General features: G+C 36.2%; 2 protein-coding genes across 2 annotated transcripts; one reads left to right on the top strand and one right to left on the bottom strand.

The window, feature by feature from the left end:
- Positions 1-4,461: 4,461 nt before the first annotated feature.
- On the top strand, positions 4,462-9,394 carry ankrd37 (ankyrin repeat domain 37). The gene is made up of 4 exons (XM_067441884.1): positions 4,462-4,640; positions 4,845-5,000; positions 5,088-5,179; positions 6,983-9,394. Exons 1-4 carry the CDS (start codon positions 4,617-4,619, stop codon positions 7,203-7,205), a joined length of 495 nt encoding a protein of 164 aa, XP_067297985.1. The 5' UTR covers positions 4,462-4,616; the 3' UTR covers positions 7,206-9,394.
- Positions 9,395-9,431: 37 nt separating this feature from the next.
- On the bottom strand, positions 9,432-15,518 carry ufsp2 (ufm1-specific peptidase 2). Its single transcript, XM_067441883.1, has 12 exons — positions 15,396-15,518; positions 15,087-15,165; positions 14,640-14,823; positions 14,495-14,555; positions 13,978-14,132; positions 13,668-13,860; positions 12,979-13,125; positions 12,221-12,385; positions 11,987-12,111; positions 11,058-11,134; positions 10,686-10,810; positions 9,432-9,639 (listed from the first exon to the last, which is right to left on the bottom strand). The coding sequence occupies exons 1-12, from the start codon at positions 15,396-15,398 to the stop codon at positions 9,553-9,555; spliced, it is 1,401 nt and encodes a 466-aa protein (XP_067297984.1). The 5' UTR covers positions 15,399-15,518; the 3' UTR covers positions 9,432-9,552.
- Between the last annotated feature and the right edge of the window lie 326 nt (positions 15,519-15,844).

The raw sequence follows: 15,844 nt of genomic DNA, 5'->3' as shown, positions 1-15,844 counted from the left end.
AAAACTTCCTTTTTAGTCCAAGAAAAGCTTTTATAGACACTAGGCTCAGCAAACAGTCCTGTGCTTTATACATCAGTGCGCGACGAAAGACCGCCTCTACAGAATCTACAGTCGCTGCATAAGCTTCCTTCTGATCCTAATATTAGGAATGAGTGAACTTTATTTTTAATGAAGTTCCAGCTCAAGTGGAAGACATATTCACTTCAGTTCACTGCGGGATCGTTTGTAAACAAATCTCCGGTCGATGCTGGATTTGGATCAGACAGGAATGGTACAATGGCCTGACAATCCTGACCCACATCAAGATGTTTTGTCTGGAAACTCACCATAGACAGGGCTCAATCCGAGGGGGCGGGATAAACGTTGTCTTTCAAACTCTCTCTGCACGCGATAGGATAGCGCTACAACCAACCAGAGCAACGTGAAGAGGAGCTAGTTGATAGATTAAACATTCGCTGTATCCGGTCAGCAAAACTCCGAACACAGTGGCGTAACTTTGTTTTAAAAAGTGGGTGGGACATAAATTGCGTATCATATGCACGCAAAAAAACTGCGTACTATATGCACGCCAAAGCTCATTTTGACATATGAGGGGTGTATTAAGGGGGGTAGCATTGCTGATACAATGTTATATCAGATGTAAAATATGTACAATAACAATTGCAGAAAAATGTGTATTAAGATGTCCGGAAATCAATTAAATAGTTCATATATTGATATAAATCTTGTTTAATTATTGCATCTAAACACAATATAGTGTTGTGCCAAGATTTTTCACGAGAATATTTGCACACTTTGCTTATAATCCCTGGTCTAGTCTGTTAAGCTTGTCAGAAATTCTAATTTCTAATCTGCCTTCGTAGCCTATTTTTTCTCTCATCAAAACCAAATACCATCAGTGGTTGTATCAAGAGCAGGGACAGTTTTTGTGCATTTTGTTTCGTGATATGACCGGAACAAATAGAAAGTCTCTGCAACTGCGTTAAGCGTTAGATTAAAGCGCTCGTCTGTGTGAAGACTGCATTAGCCCCGAGAGAAATCTGCACCACTGATAACAGCGTGAAGCAAGATGTTTTAAAAAAGTGGTGGGGACATGTCCCATCCGTCCCACCCACAAATTACGCCTATGTCCGAAGTTCACACATCTTCCCTTCTTAAGAATGACTTCAGTGCCGTTCTTTGTTCTTTTCTCGGAGAAAAGCTTAACTCAAAGTCTCCCAGAGTCGCGGTCAAAACCGAAATCGAAAGACCGCTGTTCACCAGCTTCTGTGTTTACTAGTCTAGAAGCATGCAAGCCCAACTTGGCCGTCATTATGTTAAGCCCCGCCCACTGACTCTATACACGATGTGATTGGCCTGACCAGAGTTTGGCTTTTACAGCTCAGACGTGTATTGTGAGCTGCTAGATGATACTCGTGGCAGATTAGATTTGCTGCCGCTAGGGTGTGTCTAGATTTCTAGGCTAATGGTGCAACACACTTATGTGAGTTAAATGCATTTTTATATGTAATAGTGTTGCATTGTTATAGATCATTTTGCTTATGTGTACGTGTCTAACAGAAATATACCATTAGCACGCTGGACTCAGACATGTATGGGCCAGGGCTCGCAAATCCCGGCAGGCAGATGAATCTCATTATATTCCGTTCTTGTTCTGCTAATCTCTCTCTCTCTCTCGTTAACATCTGAAGGGCGGCACACGCGCCGAACGTGTATGTGTGTGTGCGCGGTTCGCGCTTATATCGTCCGATCTTGCGGGCTATGTGTATTATAAAAATAATAGTCCAATCAATCACGTGTCATTGAGAAATAAATCATTGTGTTTGTTTGATAAAGACGTTTACGAGCCCTGTGATCGAGAAATTAATTCTGGTTGTTACTTCTCCCTCATTCTCTCCTCTCCGTCATGTGGACTGACAGCGGAGCTTAAGCTTATTAAATATGCAATATTATCCAATGCTAGCCATGGGTGTTTACTTCCAAGTCTCCAGTGCTGCCCGCGGCACGCCCATCAGAACCCAGTTTTGGAGAGAGACTCAACACCAGTGTAGAAAATAGCCTATTACTTATTAGTTTTAATGTTTTAATGTTGAAAGTAAAAACCACACGAATGTTATTAGTTGACCTCAGACATCAGTATAATAAAATAAAATAAAAAGCCAGTTCATGCTTTAAGATTTGTTTTATATATTTGATATTTAAAATATATATAAGATCAATTATATATTATATATTATACAATTCTTCCATAGCTCTCCTCTGAGAAAACCAAGCGATCAGATGTTTTCAATCTCATCTGAAATGAGAAGTTTTTGGGGCTAAAGCATTACAAGTAATATGCATTTTGTAATCAGATTACTTTTTGATGATACAATGTGTCACAAGTAACATGCATTACACAATCAGATTACTTTTTGATGCTGCTAGTAATGTATCACAAGTAACATGCATTATGTAATCTGATTACTTTTTGATGTTACAATTAAAATAATGCATCAAGAGTAACATGCATTACTTAATCAGGTTACTTTTTGATGTTATTATGAGTAATGCATCACAAGTAACATGCATTACTTAATCAGGTTACTTTTTGATATTTCTAGTAGTGCACCACAAGTGACATACATTAGGTAATGACATTACGTTTTGATGATACGAGTACTGCATCAAACATAACATGCATTACGTAATCAGATTACTTTTTGATAATACAAGTAATCCATTGCAAATAGCATGTATTATGTAATTACATAACTTTTTTTGGTTCTTATGCATATTTAATTTAATTACATTCAAAAAGTTACTGCAGATGAAGTATTTTCAAAAACAGCAGTCATAGTATTGCAGCTGATATATAGCTATTGATGCATGATAAACCAGAATTTTCTCCCAATCTAAAATCAATACTTGGAAAATCTAACTGTGCTGTAACTCATTAGATATTGCTTGATGCTACAATATTATTATTTTTTACCCGCAAGAGTCTCCTATAGAAGGACTGGATGGATATTCTGGAGCAACTTGGCATTTCTTACTGGCTACTGGTCATCTTGGTTGGATGGGGGCGGTATGGATGATGCACAAGTTTCCACTCTAGAGGTTGATGTGCAACAATGCCATCAAAACCCATGCATATGCAAGAAAAATATTGCTTTGGACTAAATCATGCATTAATTTATTTGTTGACATCAGTGACAAATCAACCATATGAGCTGCATTATCTGTTTCATAACATCAATTAAGCTGTTAAACAAGCATTGCCTACGTGACCACTGTGCATGTTTACCGATGCTGATGCCAGCTCAGTCTTAATGTAGGGCATTGTGCTAAATTGTGGTCGCGCAGCACATAACATTGCCCCAAAGACCCTTTCATGTGTGCTTGGCACAAGTGGCATGACAGATGATCCATCATCCTCACACCATGCAGGGCCAGACTTGCAAGTCCAAGATCCCTGTCCGAATTGAAACCCTTTGCGATTACAATAATTTTGGCTAAATATGTACATGTGTACATGAGCAAGTGAAGGAAAATGCCGACGAGTGCCACATTGCAACACTGGTTGAAATTTATAAAGATTTTAGATGATCTATTATAAGCTTAGTTTTTCGTTCAACCTCATTTGTGATGGAATGTATTGTAATTCTGCAGCAGAGAAAAGTGATGAAATAATTCCGGAAAGCAACAGAAGCCAAATACACTGAGACAAAAATGATGAGTTAAAAACAACCCAAGTTAGTTTGAAAATGGACAAACCTAGCAATTGTATTGTTTTAACTCAGCAAATTCATAGTTTTAACCCAGCAGTTGGGTTAAATATTTGCCCAACCAGCTGTAGTTTTATTTAACTCAACTATTGTTCTAAAATGACAGTATCGCTTGCTTAAAATGGACCCAAAGTATGTTGGAAATAAATGAACAATAAACATTTATAATATTGCTTTTTAGTAAATTTTCACCTTTTGACTGTTATTTTTGCCATTACGTGTCTGCTTTTTAATTTACAACCTATGTGGGTTCATTTTAAGTAATTTTAACAAGCAACTAACCGTTGCATGGGTTAAAACAATCCATTAGGCCTACTGGGTTTGTCCATTTTCGACCCAACTTGGGTTGTTTTTAACCCTGTATTTGTTTGCAACCATAAACTCGAAAGCATGAAAAAATTGTGCAATATGTCTCTGCACAAAACACACTTAATTTAAACTTGACCAGTTTATTATTAATTTTTTTCTCAAATAAGAAAAAACATTTTTTCGGAACACCGTAAACAGTGGCATTATTAAATTACTCGTTAAAGCAGTGTGTCAGAGAATGCGTAAATTGATGAAGAAAAAGAAAGTGCCTACGTGTGGAACTGCACACAGCTTGTTCTCGAGCTGTAGGCGGATTGAGGCATGGTCATGTGACAATGATTGCCCATTCTTGATTCTGATTGGTCAGCATCAAAGAACCATGTGGTGTAAATAGCGTTTATACTTCTGTTTTCTATTGTACATGCATGTGTGCTTGTTTGATTGCGGAATCAGCAGTGCTGGAATTGCAGTGTCACACCCAGTAAAACGTTTATAGCCAAAGGATTTTTTTTTCTTTGTTGAATTATCCAGACATCAGCTATGTTTTTGCTTGAGTCTGAGTCGGTAAGTCAGTTGAATAAATATATTGAGTGTACAAAGAAAGCTTTGTTTAGGAAATGTTTAGCCAAGTCGCTTACATTCAGAGATCTTTAAGACACTAACAAAATATATTATTTTTGTCAAAATAATAGCGTGCTTTAAACCTCTTAGAAAATGTCAAGTATCTTGGTTCAAATGTGTGTTCTGTTTGATTGAACATCCATGCAGCTGGACTGTGCGGGTAATCTTTTTGAGAGCGGATTTGCAGTGAATGGTTTGAATGGTCCCGGACACGGGCAGTCTCCTGCGCATCTCGCGGCATGCGGAGGTCAGGCTTTCTGCTTGCTTTGGCTGCTGCAAACCGGAGTTGATGCAAACCAGCAGGTACAAACTCATTTAAAAACCCCTTAACCCAGCGGTAGTTACTTGGGTTTCTGTTGTTGAATATGCCATTCTTCTCTGTACTTTAAGGACGCAAGCGGAGAGACACCCGTTCATAAAGCAGCCAGAGCGGGCAGTTTGGAGTGCATCAGTGTGCTGATGGCAAGCGATGCACATTTCGAGTAGGTTAAGTGCACGTGGGATGGATATTTTATGCTTCCAGCGTTTGTCTGGCAGAGAAACTGCTAAATATCTACAGTAGCATATTTAGAAATTAATAGTATAGTGTCGCTCTTGCTATGCGGTACATTTAATGTTACTACACTGTAAAAAAATATTTAGAAAAAGAGTTACCTGGTTGCCTTAATTTTGAGTTCATTGAAATTAAAATTTTGAGTTAATACAATGAAATTTTTTTGAGATTTGACAACCTTTATTAAAATAAGATTAAATATGATTAAAAGATTTTGTAAGCATATTGGGTAATTGTGTTTTATTTCTGATGACGCAGTGAAACATGCCAAATAGTGCCATTTTCATGATTTATCAAATTTTTTGTGGTTCAGATACAATCATATTTTGAGTTTGTTTGTTAAACAAATTTCCTTCATTGTATCAACTCACATTTTTCATTTCATTAAACTCACATTTTTAAGGCAACCAGGTTACTTACTTTTTTAAGTTAAACCAACAAAAACAAATATTTCTTACAGTGTATATAGCCTACTGGGGTTTTCAAACTTTATGATGCCCACAAGGACCCTATTTTTTTTATTTTGGCTTGTTGATTAATTTAAATTGGATGTTGGATTTATAAACCTGAAGAAAAATTTTCAATTAAAAATTATTTGCATAAGCAACTTTCACAATAAATGTATGTAAGCAGCCTTTTTATGTAAAGGGGACTATAGTGAGAGACTTATTAGAAAGATACAAAGAAACGAATACAAATATGGAATGGTATGTCAATAAAAGAAAGAAACATTATAAATTAAGCTGTTAGAATGTTTAGTAAACTTTAACCATTTTTGCTTTGTCTTTTTATTCTCTGAAATGTCCTGGGGATCCCTTAGAACCTTACGGAGCACCAGTTTGAAAACCCCTGATATTGGCTATTGATTGGAAATCATAGTATCACAATTAGCTTATAGGCTACGTGAAAATAGTAAACTTCAACTAATTTAACCTTTTTGTTATGGTGTTATAAATTCTTTGACACTTTATTGTATTAATTGGTTTGTTTCACTTTCACCCTATTAGATATAATTACTGAAAACATAAAAATTGTAAAATACATTTTTGCAGAAAAAACCCACAAAGACATTAAAAAAATAGCCTATAAATTACATTTATTTCATATTGCCTGCAGTCTCGTATGTTTACCAAGCATTTATTTGATTAAAAAAAAAAACTTAATTGTAAAATATTACAATGTAAATATGTAAAATTCCGGTGATGACTAAGTGTTGAGAACAATTGTGCTGCTTAATATTTTTGTGAAAACATTTCAGATTATTTGATGGATAGAAAGTTCAAAAGAACAGCATTTATTTTAAATAGATTATTTCCAAACAATGTAAAAATCTTCAATGTCACTTCTGATCGATTCAATGCGCCCAGCATAATTCTAGATGTAGAATTATCGATCATAATTATTCAGTTATTAAGATAATTTTCAATCCCTCACTGAAAAATTACTAACTTTTATTTTCCTGTTGTTACCATTGTTTAAATAATCAGCCACATGCCCGGTTAATATAGAGTTTATGTTCTCGAGATTGTCCCTGTGCATCTTTGAAAGTCTGTCAAAACATATTATAGACATACACAGGCATATTGATTTTTTTAAAGTTCAAAAGGGCTCAAACGTTACAAGAATGCCCTATTATTTAGCCTACTTGTTAATACAAATGTCATCCTCAAAACAACAATATTATGAATATGAACACTAATCCAATTATTATTATTATTGTCCTTCTATTTAGCATTTGCAACAAAGCTGGACAGACCGCTGAAGATATTGCATGGTCCTGTGGGTTCGAGGAATGCGGGAGGTTTTTAAACATGCACCGCAGAACGCGGGACATGAGGAACGCTTCGCCATCGCCTCATGCTGAACGTCATGTGCTGAGCAGCACTCTCGCAGGACAGAAGAGAGGCCGCGTCGGCTCCAGTGCCCAGGACGGGAAGAAAGCACGGGACTGGTGATCAACGCTCTCATAAAGAGAGAGAATTTCAAGTAACAGGCTGTTTAACCATTACTAGAGTGAATGGTAAACAGATAATGTTTCAGGACACTTGATATTGAGCCTGAAGATACCGTAAACTGACCCTGTTCTGGGGTCAGTGATTTGGGTTCTTAAGTTCAAGCAGAAACACTGACACTATAGATCTGCTGGGAGTGGAGTGTGTTTCACACACATTATACCTGCCAACAGGGCAGATGGTATTCAAGGTAAAAGCAGAGAATTTCCCTTAAAGGTGGAGATTGCAACTTCTGGGTTTCTCTGGAAAAAGTGCAATGTTTAACTTGGATCACATACGTCTTGTGAATCAATCATATGAAATGCTTTCAGGGTTTTATGTCAGTCAGTTGGGGACAGTGGAAATGAGTGGCTATAAATAAGCAAAACAGAGGACAGTTGACTTGCTGTCAAACTTGGCTAATCAAGACATTCTTCACAACACTAGATTCGTTGTTAAAGTATGTGACATTTTTGGACTGAATAAACAACTAATTTAAATCATACTGTATCCTGTGGCAAATATTAAAGGTGCAGTGTGTAATATTTATGAGGATATATTGACAGAAATGCAATATAATATGCATAACTGTTTTCATTGGTGTATAAAGACTGCATGTCCCTTTACAGTGGAATCGCCATTTTGCACCGCCATGTTTCTACAGTAGCCCTAAATGGACAAACTGCTCTACATAGTGCTAGTCACTCTGCTCTCTCCGACAAAATTTTTGTCCTGCGTGGGGTGTGGGGTGAGCGGTGGGTGTTTGCAATTCACAACCTTACTGCTAGATGTTGCTAAAATTCTCACACTGCACCTTTAACGTCTTCATGAAAGCAAAATTGACCCTATTTGTTAGCACACAATACTGGCCTTAGGATGAACAATTAATCTGTGCAAGGTAATACACAAAAAAAAAATGGTTTGTCATGGTAATCTTTCATTTAAATCTGAAAAGTTACATTACAGTCTGAAATCGCATTCTTGTTTAGCTGACGTCAGTTTGACGGCGTGGCTTGAAAATGTTTAACCACTCCCCTCCAACCATAAGAGATGGAGAGGAGGTGCGCTAAAGTATAACCCTGCCCTCTATTCAATATTCTTTAATTTGAAAATATGTCACAACACTGAAATAAAATCAACTTGCAAATTCCTGTTCACTGGGACTTTAAAGGCATATTGGACATGTTTTAGGTGCTGTTCTTTTTATTGAATTGCAGCAAGCCTTATCTTGATGGTTCAAAGACATCTTGTGATTTTGTGATGTATAATGAACTCGTAAACTTGTGTAGTCAAGTATATTATCATTAGATTTTTTTTTAAATTCAATTGCTTGTCCCATTTGTCTAAACTCTTCACACAGTAAGCACACCAGCAGTGTATGTGGACTAAAATGTTAATTCTTTTCCATTCCTTTGACACAAAATAATTAAATTACTACTTTAAAAAAATCTCTCAAGGCACAAACTCAGCCAAAACGCTGTACCTACAGGACAATTTGCATGTTTTAAAACTTTTTTTCCCCCCAAAACTGAATAAGACATAAATTTGCTACATTTTTCTACAGTACTACCATATTGAAATATATTAAAAATATATATCATAAATTACAAAACAATTAGATGTAGCTGAACATCTACACAAGTCTTTCAGTTTCATGGGCAACTTTTTTGTGCAAATGTGTTGTTATGAAAACATGGACCATGAAACATGAATTCAAAACAGTAGAGATATGCAATTATTGTTCTGTAAAGAAACGCTACAAAAGAAAATTATAATACTATCTGCTAGTGTTTTTTAGGTGTTTTTTTTTAGTCATTGGTTTATGAGAACAAAGTTTGTTTGTTGGGTGACAACCATTGCTAGTGTTATGGAAGAGAGATGATTAGATATATATGAAGTGTTTTGTTAGTTTTAGTACATTTTTAGATGTGAAATTAACTGCCGTGCCAAACTGAAATTTGGTAAAGAGAACTGTGTAGAGAGTTTTGACAAAGAACTGTAAAGAGTTTTGACAAAGAGACCTACTGTAAGTAGTGAGAAATTTGACCTAATGTTTGTAAAAAAACAAAACCCTGTAATATCTGAAGACTGAAAAATCACATTAGACATTGCGGAAATCATTGTAACCTTTAGGGTGACTGAAAACAGATGTTGGGACATTTAAAACATTGTAATAAGGACAATGGGTAATAAATGATAAATCACTTTTTACTGTGGAATATAGCTTTGTACTCATTAAAAACAATCATACTTCCTGTAAATAAATGGACTTGCAGGAGGAGTATAAGTGAAGAAGTGTCATGCGTGTGACTCAGATGGTCTTGTGTCTCTGGGGAAGGCACAGGTTGTAATAGGCATTTTGATCCCAGAACTCTGGCCCCTTCCACCCACACCAGCCCTGAAGAAAACACAATTATTAACAAATAACCAACTTAAAAAAAACACTGAGCTATCGGTTCACAAATGATATAATTCATAAATACACTAATGTTGGGATCAATATAAATAGGATATTACGGAAACTAGGAGCAGCTAAATCTGTCAAACCCTGGAGTATATTTAAATGGTTGTGCTTTCCCCCCTCATATCCCCCTGAGACAAGAGATTTATGCATTTTATTTCTGGAAAAATTCCTCCTATGACGCAAATTGATGATATTTGCATCATAGGAGGAATGTTTAGCCAAAGGCTAAAGACTACAGCCAGCAGAGGGAGCCATTTCCGCATGTTTTGAACCCACGCAATGGGGATGGGAGATTACACTCAGAGCTCAGCTGGCAGCTAGACAGGCACTCATTTAAACGGAGCTATGGTGAGCAATGTAAGTCTTTTAACTTCTCAAATTAATTTCTATGAAAGTTAAGCTTGCAAAGTCATGAACTGAAACGCCAGACTGAACTCGCGTTGTGAATGTATGCCGCGAGTGTAGTCGCGATTACCTCAGCTCTCATCACAAGAGCTCATCAGCTCATTTATCTGACTCCTGCAGTTAGTGCTCAGTGCTGTGACACTCGCGCGGTGACTCACTCATTATATTGAACAGACACGTTCAGTTTTTAATTGTAGTGTCTTCTCCAACTCAGTCACAGAAATCAAATTGGTGGCTTTGGGAATGGCCTCACAGGGCAGCGAAGCATTCTGGGAATTGTAGTCTTTCATCCCCATGAGACAGAAATACATTTTCTGTCTTTTCTCAGTCTAGAAGGCACCAAATTTAAAAATAATTTCATATTTCTACTACATTGATGACCCAGTTTAAATACAGATTCATCTTCCCAGCACTGAAGTACCCCTTTAAACAGTTGCTAATACCTGAAGTAAGTGATGTTTTAAACCAAGTTACACTTAAAATCTCATGTGTCCCCTAGTAAAATGAAAGGTGACTATTATTATTGCTTTTAAAGTAGTTATCATTAGGAAAAGTGGTGATGTTATCAAATGTACCTTGTCAGTGATGGTTTGCAGGTCCTCTCCACCAGTATAGTGAGGGTCAAGGATAAGAAAGCGTATCTGTCCAGAGTTCTCGCTCCACGCTACGCCTAGAATAGTGTGTGCAAGTACTCCCCCACCTGGCGAGAAAGAATTACCAAGCTTTTACATCTAAAAATAGCAAAAAGACAATTAAAAACAGGCAATGTTTTTTGTTTTTACATTATTAAGTATCTTATGTTCACATTTATTTACTCAAAAATACAGCAAAAGCAATATTGTTTTTAAAATGTTATACATTTTAAATTAAATGATTTTCCTGTGATGGCAAACCTTGCTCCCATTCAAACATGTTGAAGAAAGGTGCTAAAGATCATTTAAACGCACCAATCATGATAGGAGTTCCTTCAGTCTGGAAGTGGTTGGCCAGCTCTCTGCCCTTGGTCGACAGCTCAGATCCTTGACTTCAAAGAAAGACAACCATTTTTACAATTCAAACCATTCAGAAAATTATATTGTAAATCTTTAGGCTGAAATACATCACGCGTCTTTGCTTTGATTCACAGTTAGTTGATGCTAAATACCAAAGTCTGAGCCAAATTTCGGGCAGTCGGGGTTGACCGATTACACAGAAAATTGCATATTATACAATGGGCAAATGCTTACATTTTTTAAAACTTCATACTATGATTCAATTCAGTTGGAGGACATCAAACATGTTTAATATTTTCAGATGATTTTAGAACACATTGTTGTCTTTTTAATGTATCTCTTAGCATGTTTCTGCATGAGTTTGTTGTGTTTGAAAAAAAGACCCAAACAATCTGGTAATGTGTGATCCTCAAAAGTTTGTTTTATGATACCCAGTTGTTATCTATAACCATTTACAATGTCAGTAAATGTATGCTGCCTAGGCCTGGTTTCACAGACAGGGCTTAGATTAAGCTAGGATGAAACTTTAGTTCAATAAGGACATTTAAGAAGCTTTTATAAACATGCCTTAGAACAAAAACAAAAAATAAACATTACTGGTGTGCATCTTATTCTTGAGACAAAGCAATGGCATTTACATATTTTAAGATATGTCAGTGCAAATTGCTTTCAGTTTAAACATTTTAGTCCAGGACTAGTCTTAAGATTTTTCTGTGAAACCGGGGACTAGTGTTTTAAAATTTGGTCAGATTTTAAAAGTTGAGTTGAGTATTCCAGCTTTTAACTGAAATGCACAGCTCACTTGTATCTAAATTTTCATAATCTGGCCATTAAAAGGGAAAAGGCATAATCACCCTAAATAATAAACATAAAAACCTGTCTACCTGACAAACAAGATCTTTGAGGTGACCCCCAGCAGCTGGTTAAGGACAGCCTGAACTTCAATGGAGCCGATCCACTGACGTGAACCCACAAAACGAGGCTCTTTATCCCCAACATCCACAAGAGCCTGACAAACCAACAAATGTATAGATTAAAAGAAGGGCTGTTTCTTTTAAATCCATATAACAAGACAGCATAAATGTAACACCATCCCATCCGGTGACAGTTTTGTTTACCTGCTGGATCTGCCTGTGAGTCGGAACAGCTGTGTCCACATATCCTTGCTGCTGGAACCAGGAGCAGATAGTCTGAAGGGAACGATATGCACATCCCCAGCCATCATCATCCACACGATCCTGCATGTAGTGATGATAACTGTACACACCCTGCACCAGATACAGCTAGATAGATAGATAGATAGATAGATAGATAGATAGATAGATAGATAGATAGATAGATAGATAGATAGATAGATAGATAGATAGATAGATAGATAGATAGATAGATAGATAGATAGATAGATAGATAGATAGATAGATAGATAGATAGATAGATAGATAATTAAGTGGTTGCAAAGTAATTACTTTGTCAAAATAAGTACCTTCTCAGAGAGAGTATTTGATTTCGTAAGTATCCATTTTCTTTAGTGTTTGTCGTCAATCTGACATGTCTAAAGTACCATTTTTTAAAGTGAACAAACCAAAATTGCTTTTTTTAAATAAGAGGGACGAATCACTGATTAACAGCTTAAATTGCCATCTGTTTCTCACTCTAATATGACTTCAGCAGGCTTGGTTATTGTTAATTGTTCTAATTTATGATGCATACTGGTATATTTTTGTCCTATTTGGAGCTTCAACTGACTCTACATGGAAAAGAGCTGTGTGAAAATTCTTCATAATTCTCCTTTTGTGTTCCACAGATAAAACTAATTTGATAACAGGTTTGGGATTACATGAGAAAATAAATTGAATTTTTGGGTGAACAGTCTCACCTTAGCATCCTCAATGTTGGGTGGGTTCAGGTATATGTGGGGATTGCGGAGATAACCATCTTTATAGGCTGCATCAGGGAAATGAAAGGCATTGGCACGTCTCAGGTATGGCCTGTCACTTGGCAACTCAAACTTCTTGTGCAGATCCTACATACAAAGGAAGCTGACTTGATTTACACAACACCTATGTGCATTACCAATAAATAGCAATGCTTAAGATGAGATATCGTGCTTGCTCTACTAAAAATATTGTCCATGTGCATTACTGTTCAAAAGTTTTTTTGGGTTTTGTATCTTATGCACAACAATGCTGCATTTATTCAATCAAATATATAGTAAACATGGTAATGTTAATACAACTTATAACTATTTTTATATATTTTAAAGTGTAATTTATAAGGCTGAATCAACAGCCAATAGTCTTCATAGACCTTCAGTCTTCAAATCACATGATCATTCAGAAAACATTTTGATTCTGTGCTCAGGAAATATTTCTTATGATCATTAATCAAAACAGTTGTGCTGCTTTTTTTCAGGATTCTTTGCTGAATAGAAAGTTCAAAAGAACAGAATTTATTTTTGGAACAATGTAAAGGCCACTATTGTCATATATTTTGATCAATGTAATACATCCTTGTTGAATAAAGTATTAAACCTTTAGAATGGTAGTGAATCTGTGCATGTCTTGCCTCTCTGATAGCCTGTAACTGGCTGTCTGGCACTCCTGCTGGGTAGATTACAGTGGTGAGTCCAGCTGGTTCAGGCAGTTGAAAGTGAAATGGCTGTGGTAACAGAAAAGATGAGCCCTTCCTGTGCCGCAGCACCACCTCTTCCATGTCTGTTAACTGCTTCCTTAATGTCTCCACCAGCCCTGTACACACACTGAACAATCACAAACACAAACAATCATTCTGCTGAAATTCACATCCAGATATTAGCATTAAAATCATTGCAATAAAAACACCACTTTCAGTTAAGGCAGAAAAAAAATGCACTCACGATGCCAGGCTCTCATCAGTGGTCACAGACAGAACACAGTCTAAATGTAGTGGCATCTTCACACAGTGCTGCTGTGTGCCCACTCGGATGAGACTAGGAGCTTCATTCCCAGCAGGGTCCGTGACCTCAAACAACAGCTTCATATTCACTACAGTCTAGAAAAAGAGTTTCAGTAAGAGCGATTGTTAATAGTCAGCATCCTAGTAGTGCAGGGGTTTTCAAACCTCCAAGGGGTCCATGAGAAAGTTCAGAGAGAAATGTAAACAAAAATTAACAAACAATATCATAGATATTATTACATTTACAGCATTTGACATTACAGTTTTATTCTATTTTCTAAAGACTAGTCTGTAATCATGAGATGAATGACAGTTGCATTTTATGTTTCTCTTCATGTTTGTGTTTGTGTGTGTGTGTTATTAGTAAGGAAAAGGGTTCCTTGTAACGGGAACAACATATTTAGGGATCCATGATATCAAAAAATTTGAAAACCCCTGATTTCGTGAAAGGCACTCACAGGTCCAGATCTTTTCTTATCTTTCTTTTTTAATGTCTTCTTGCTGCAACCGTCATCTAATCTGTGAAAAGCAACAAGGAAGTGTCTTAGTTTGAGAAAAAACAACCAAAAAACCAAGAAAGTGTATGCAGTTACCAACACTTACTCGATATACTGCAGAATGTCTCCACATGCCGAAGCTTCTGTCAAGCTTTCCACGGTTGACCGGAAACCAGTGTTGGGCCATATTAATATTGGACTGTTACAGACAGTGAGAACTATATTTTTTGATGATACTTTGCATCGGAGACCCTGAAAACTTTTTGATACAGCGTTTTGACTTTGTGAACCTGCAAAAAACAACAACAAAGACAATTTGTTCATATCCAGTGTATTTTTTTAAACAAAAGACAGCTAAAGTTAAAAGTTATCTGATACAAAATCCACCACATCCTTTTATCATTTATCAAGGTTATTAGTCTAAGTCTAACATTGGTTATGTTGTGTTTTTGTAAAGCAATGATGTTTTTTTTATGGTTGTAATTGTACGTTGTGTTTTAAAATTTTGACTGTAATAAAGTTTGTATTGAATTTAATATAATTTGAGACTTACCATTTGGATTGTCAAGCTGGCAGGCAAACTCCAAGATTCCTTTCACCCGAAAAATTATGGCGCACTCCTCTGAATAGACCTGAGGAATATACACATTAGCTACATAAGATAGAAATAATTAAGTTAATTACAGTATAGTCTACACTTCTCTCTGAAGCATATGTTGACAATAAGTCTACACTTCTCTCTGAAGCATATGTTGACAATAAGCTAGTTACATGCAGTTAACATGGTGTGAAAATACCGTTTCACGGAATACATGCGGTTTGTTTTCAACTAAGGTTTGTTAAAACAAATACAGCATATTACCATTTTAATTCCTTCGATCAAGGCTCAAACTCAGCTGGTCACCAGGAGGCTGACATGTTTGATGACGTATAATAACACGTCCACATCTTCCTTGAATACGCTGGATGACGTTTCACAGGGATAAAGACAGTCTCTTACTGCCCCCTGCTGCCCTGAAAGTGACTGCTCAATGTTGTAAATTCTTTTTAACATTTTTTGTTTTAGAAGTGACTGTAATTGTTTGGAATGGTTGATGGTGTTTTGAGGAGCAAAATCTGTGTTGAGGATTAAATTAAGTATCCATAAATGTAAATTTGGGGGAAATAAACATTAATTTTTTATTTTAAATCAAGTGCAACACTATCTAAATACAATGTTGTGTTTAAAAAATAAGAAAGCTGTAATAGGTGTTTCTACTTGTAATATATATATACATATATATATATATATATATATATATATATATATAT

Source organism: Pseudorasbora parva, chromosome 4 (genome assembly GCF_024679245.1).
Source record: "Pseudorasbora parva isolate DD20220531a chromosome 4, ASM2467924v1, whole genome shotgun sequence".
Taxonomy (NCBI): domain Eukaryota; kingdom Metazoa; phylum Chordata; class Actinopteri; order Cypriniformes; family Gobionidae; genus Pseudorasbora; species Pseudorasbora parva.
This window is presented reverse-complemented; position numbering and strand designations above follow the sequence as displayed.

Excerpts from the sequence above, each read along its gene's own strand:
- ankrd37 (XM_067441884.1), top strand. The coding sequence starts at position 4,617 with ATGTTTTTGCTTGAGTCTGAGTCG. Across the intron at positions 4,641-4,844 it reads TTTTGCTTGAGTCTGAGTCG|CTGGACTGTGCGGGTAATCT; the intron begins GTAAGTCAGTTG and ends ACATCCATGCAG. Across the intron at positions 5,001-5,087 it reads GAGTTGATGCAAACCAGCAG|GACGCAAGCGGAGAGACACC; the intron begins GTACAAACTCAT and ends CTGTACTTTAAG.
- ufsp2 (XM_067441883.1), bottom strand. Across the intron at positions 14,556-14,639 it reads GACATTCTGCAGTATATCGA|ATTAGATGACGGTTGCAGCA; the intron begins GTAAGTGTTGGT and ends TGCTTTTCACAG. Across the intron at positions 12,386-12,978 it reads CCAACATTGAGGATGCTAAG|CTGTATCTGGTGCAGGGTGT; the intron begins GTGAGACTGTTC and ends CTATCTATCTAG.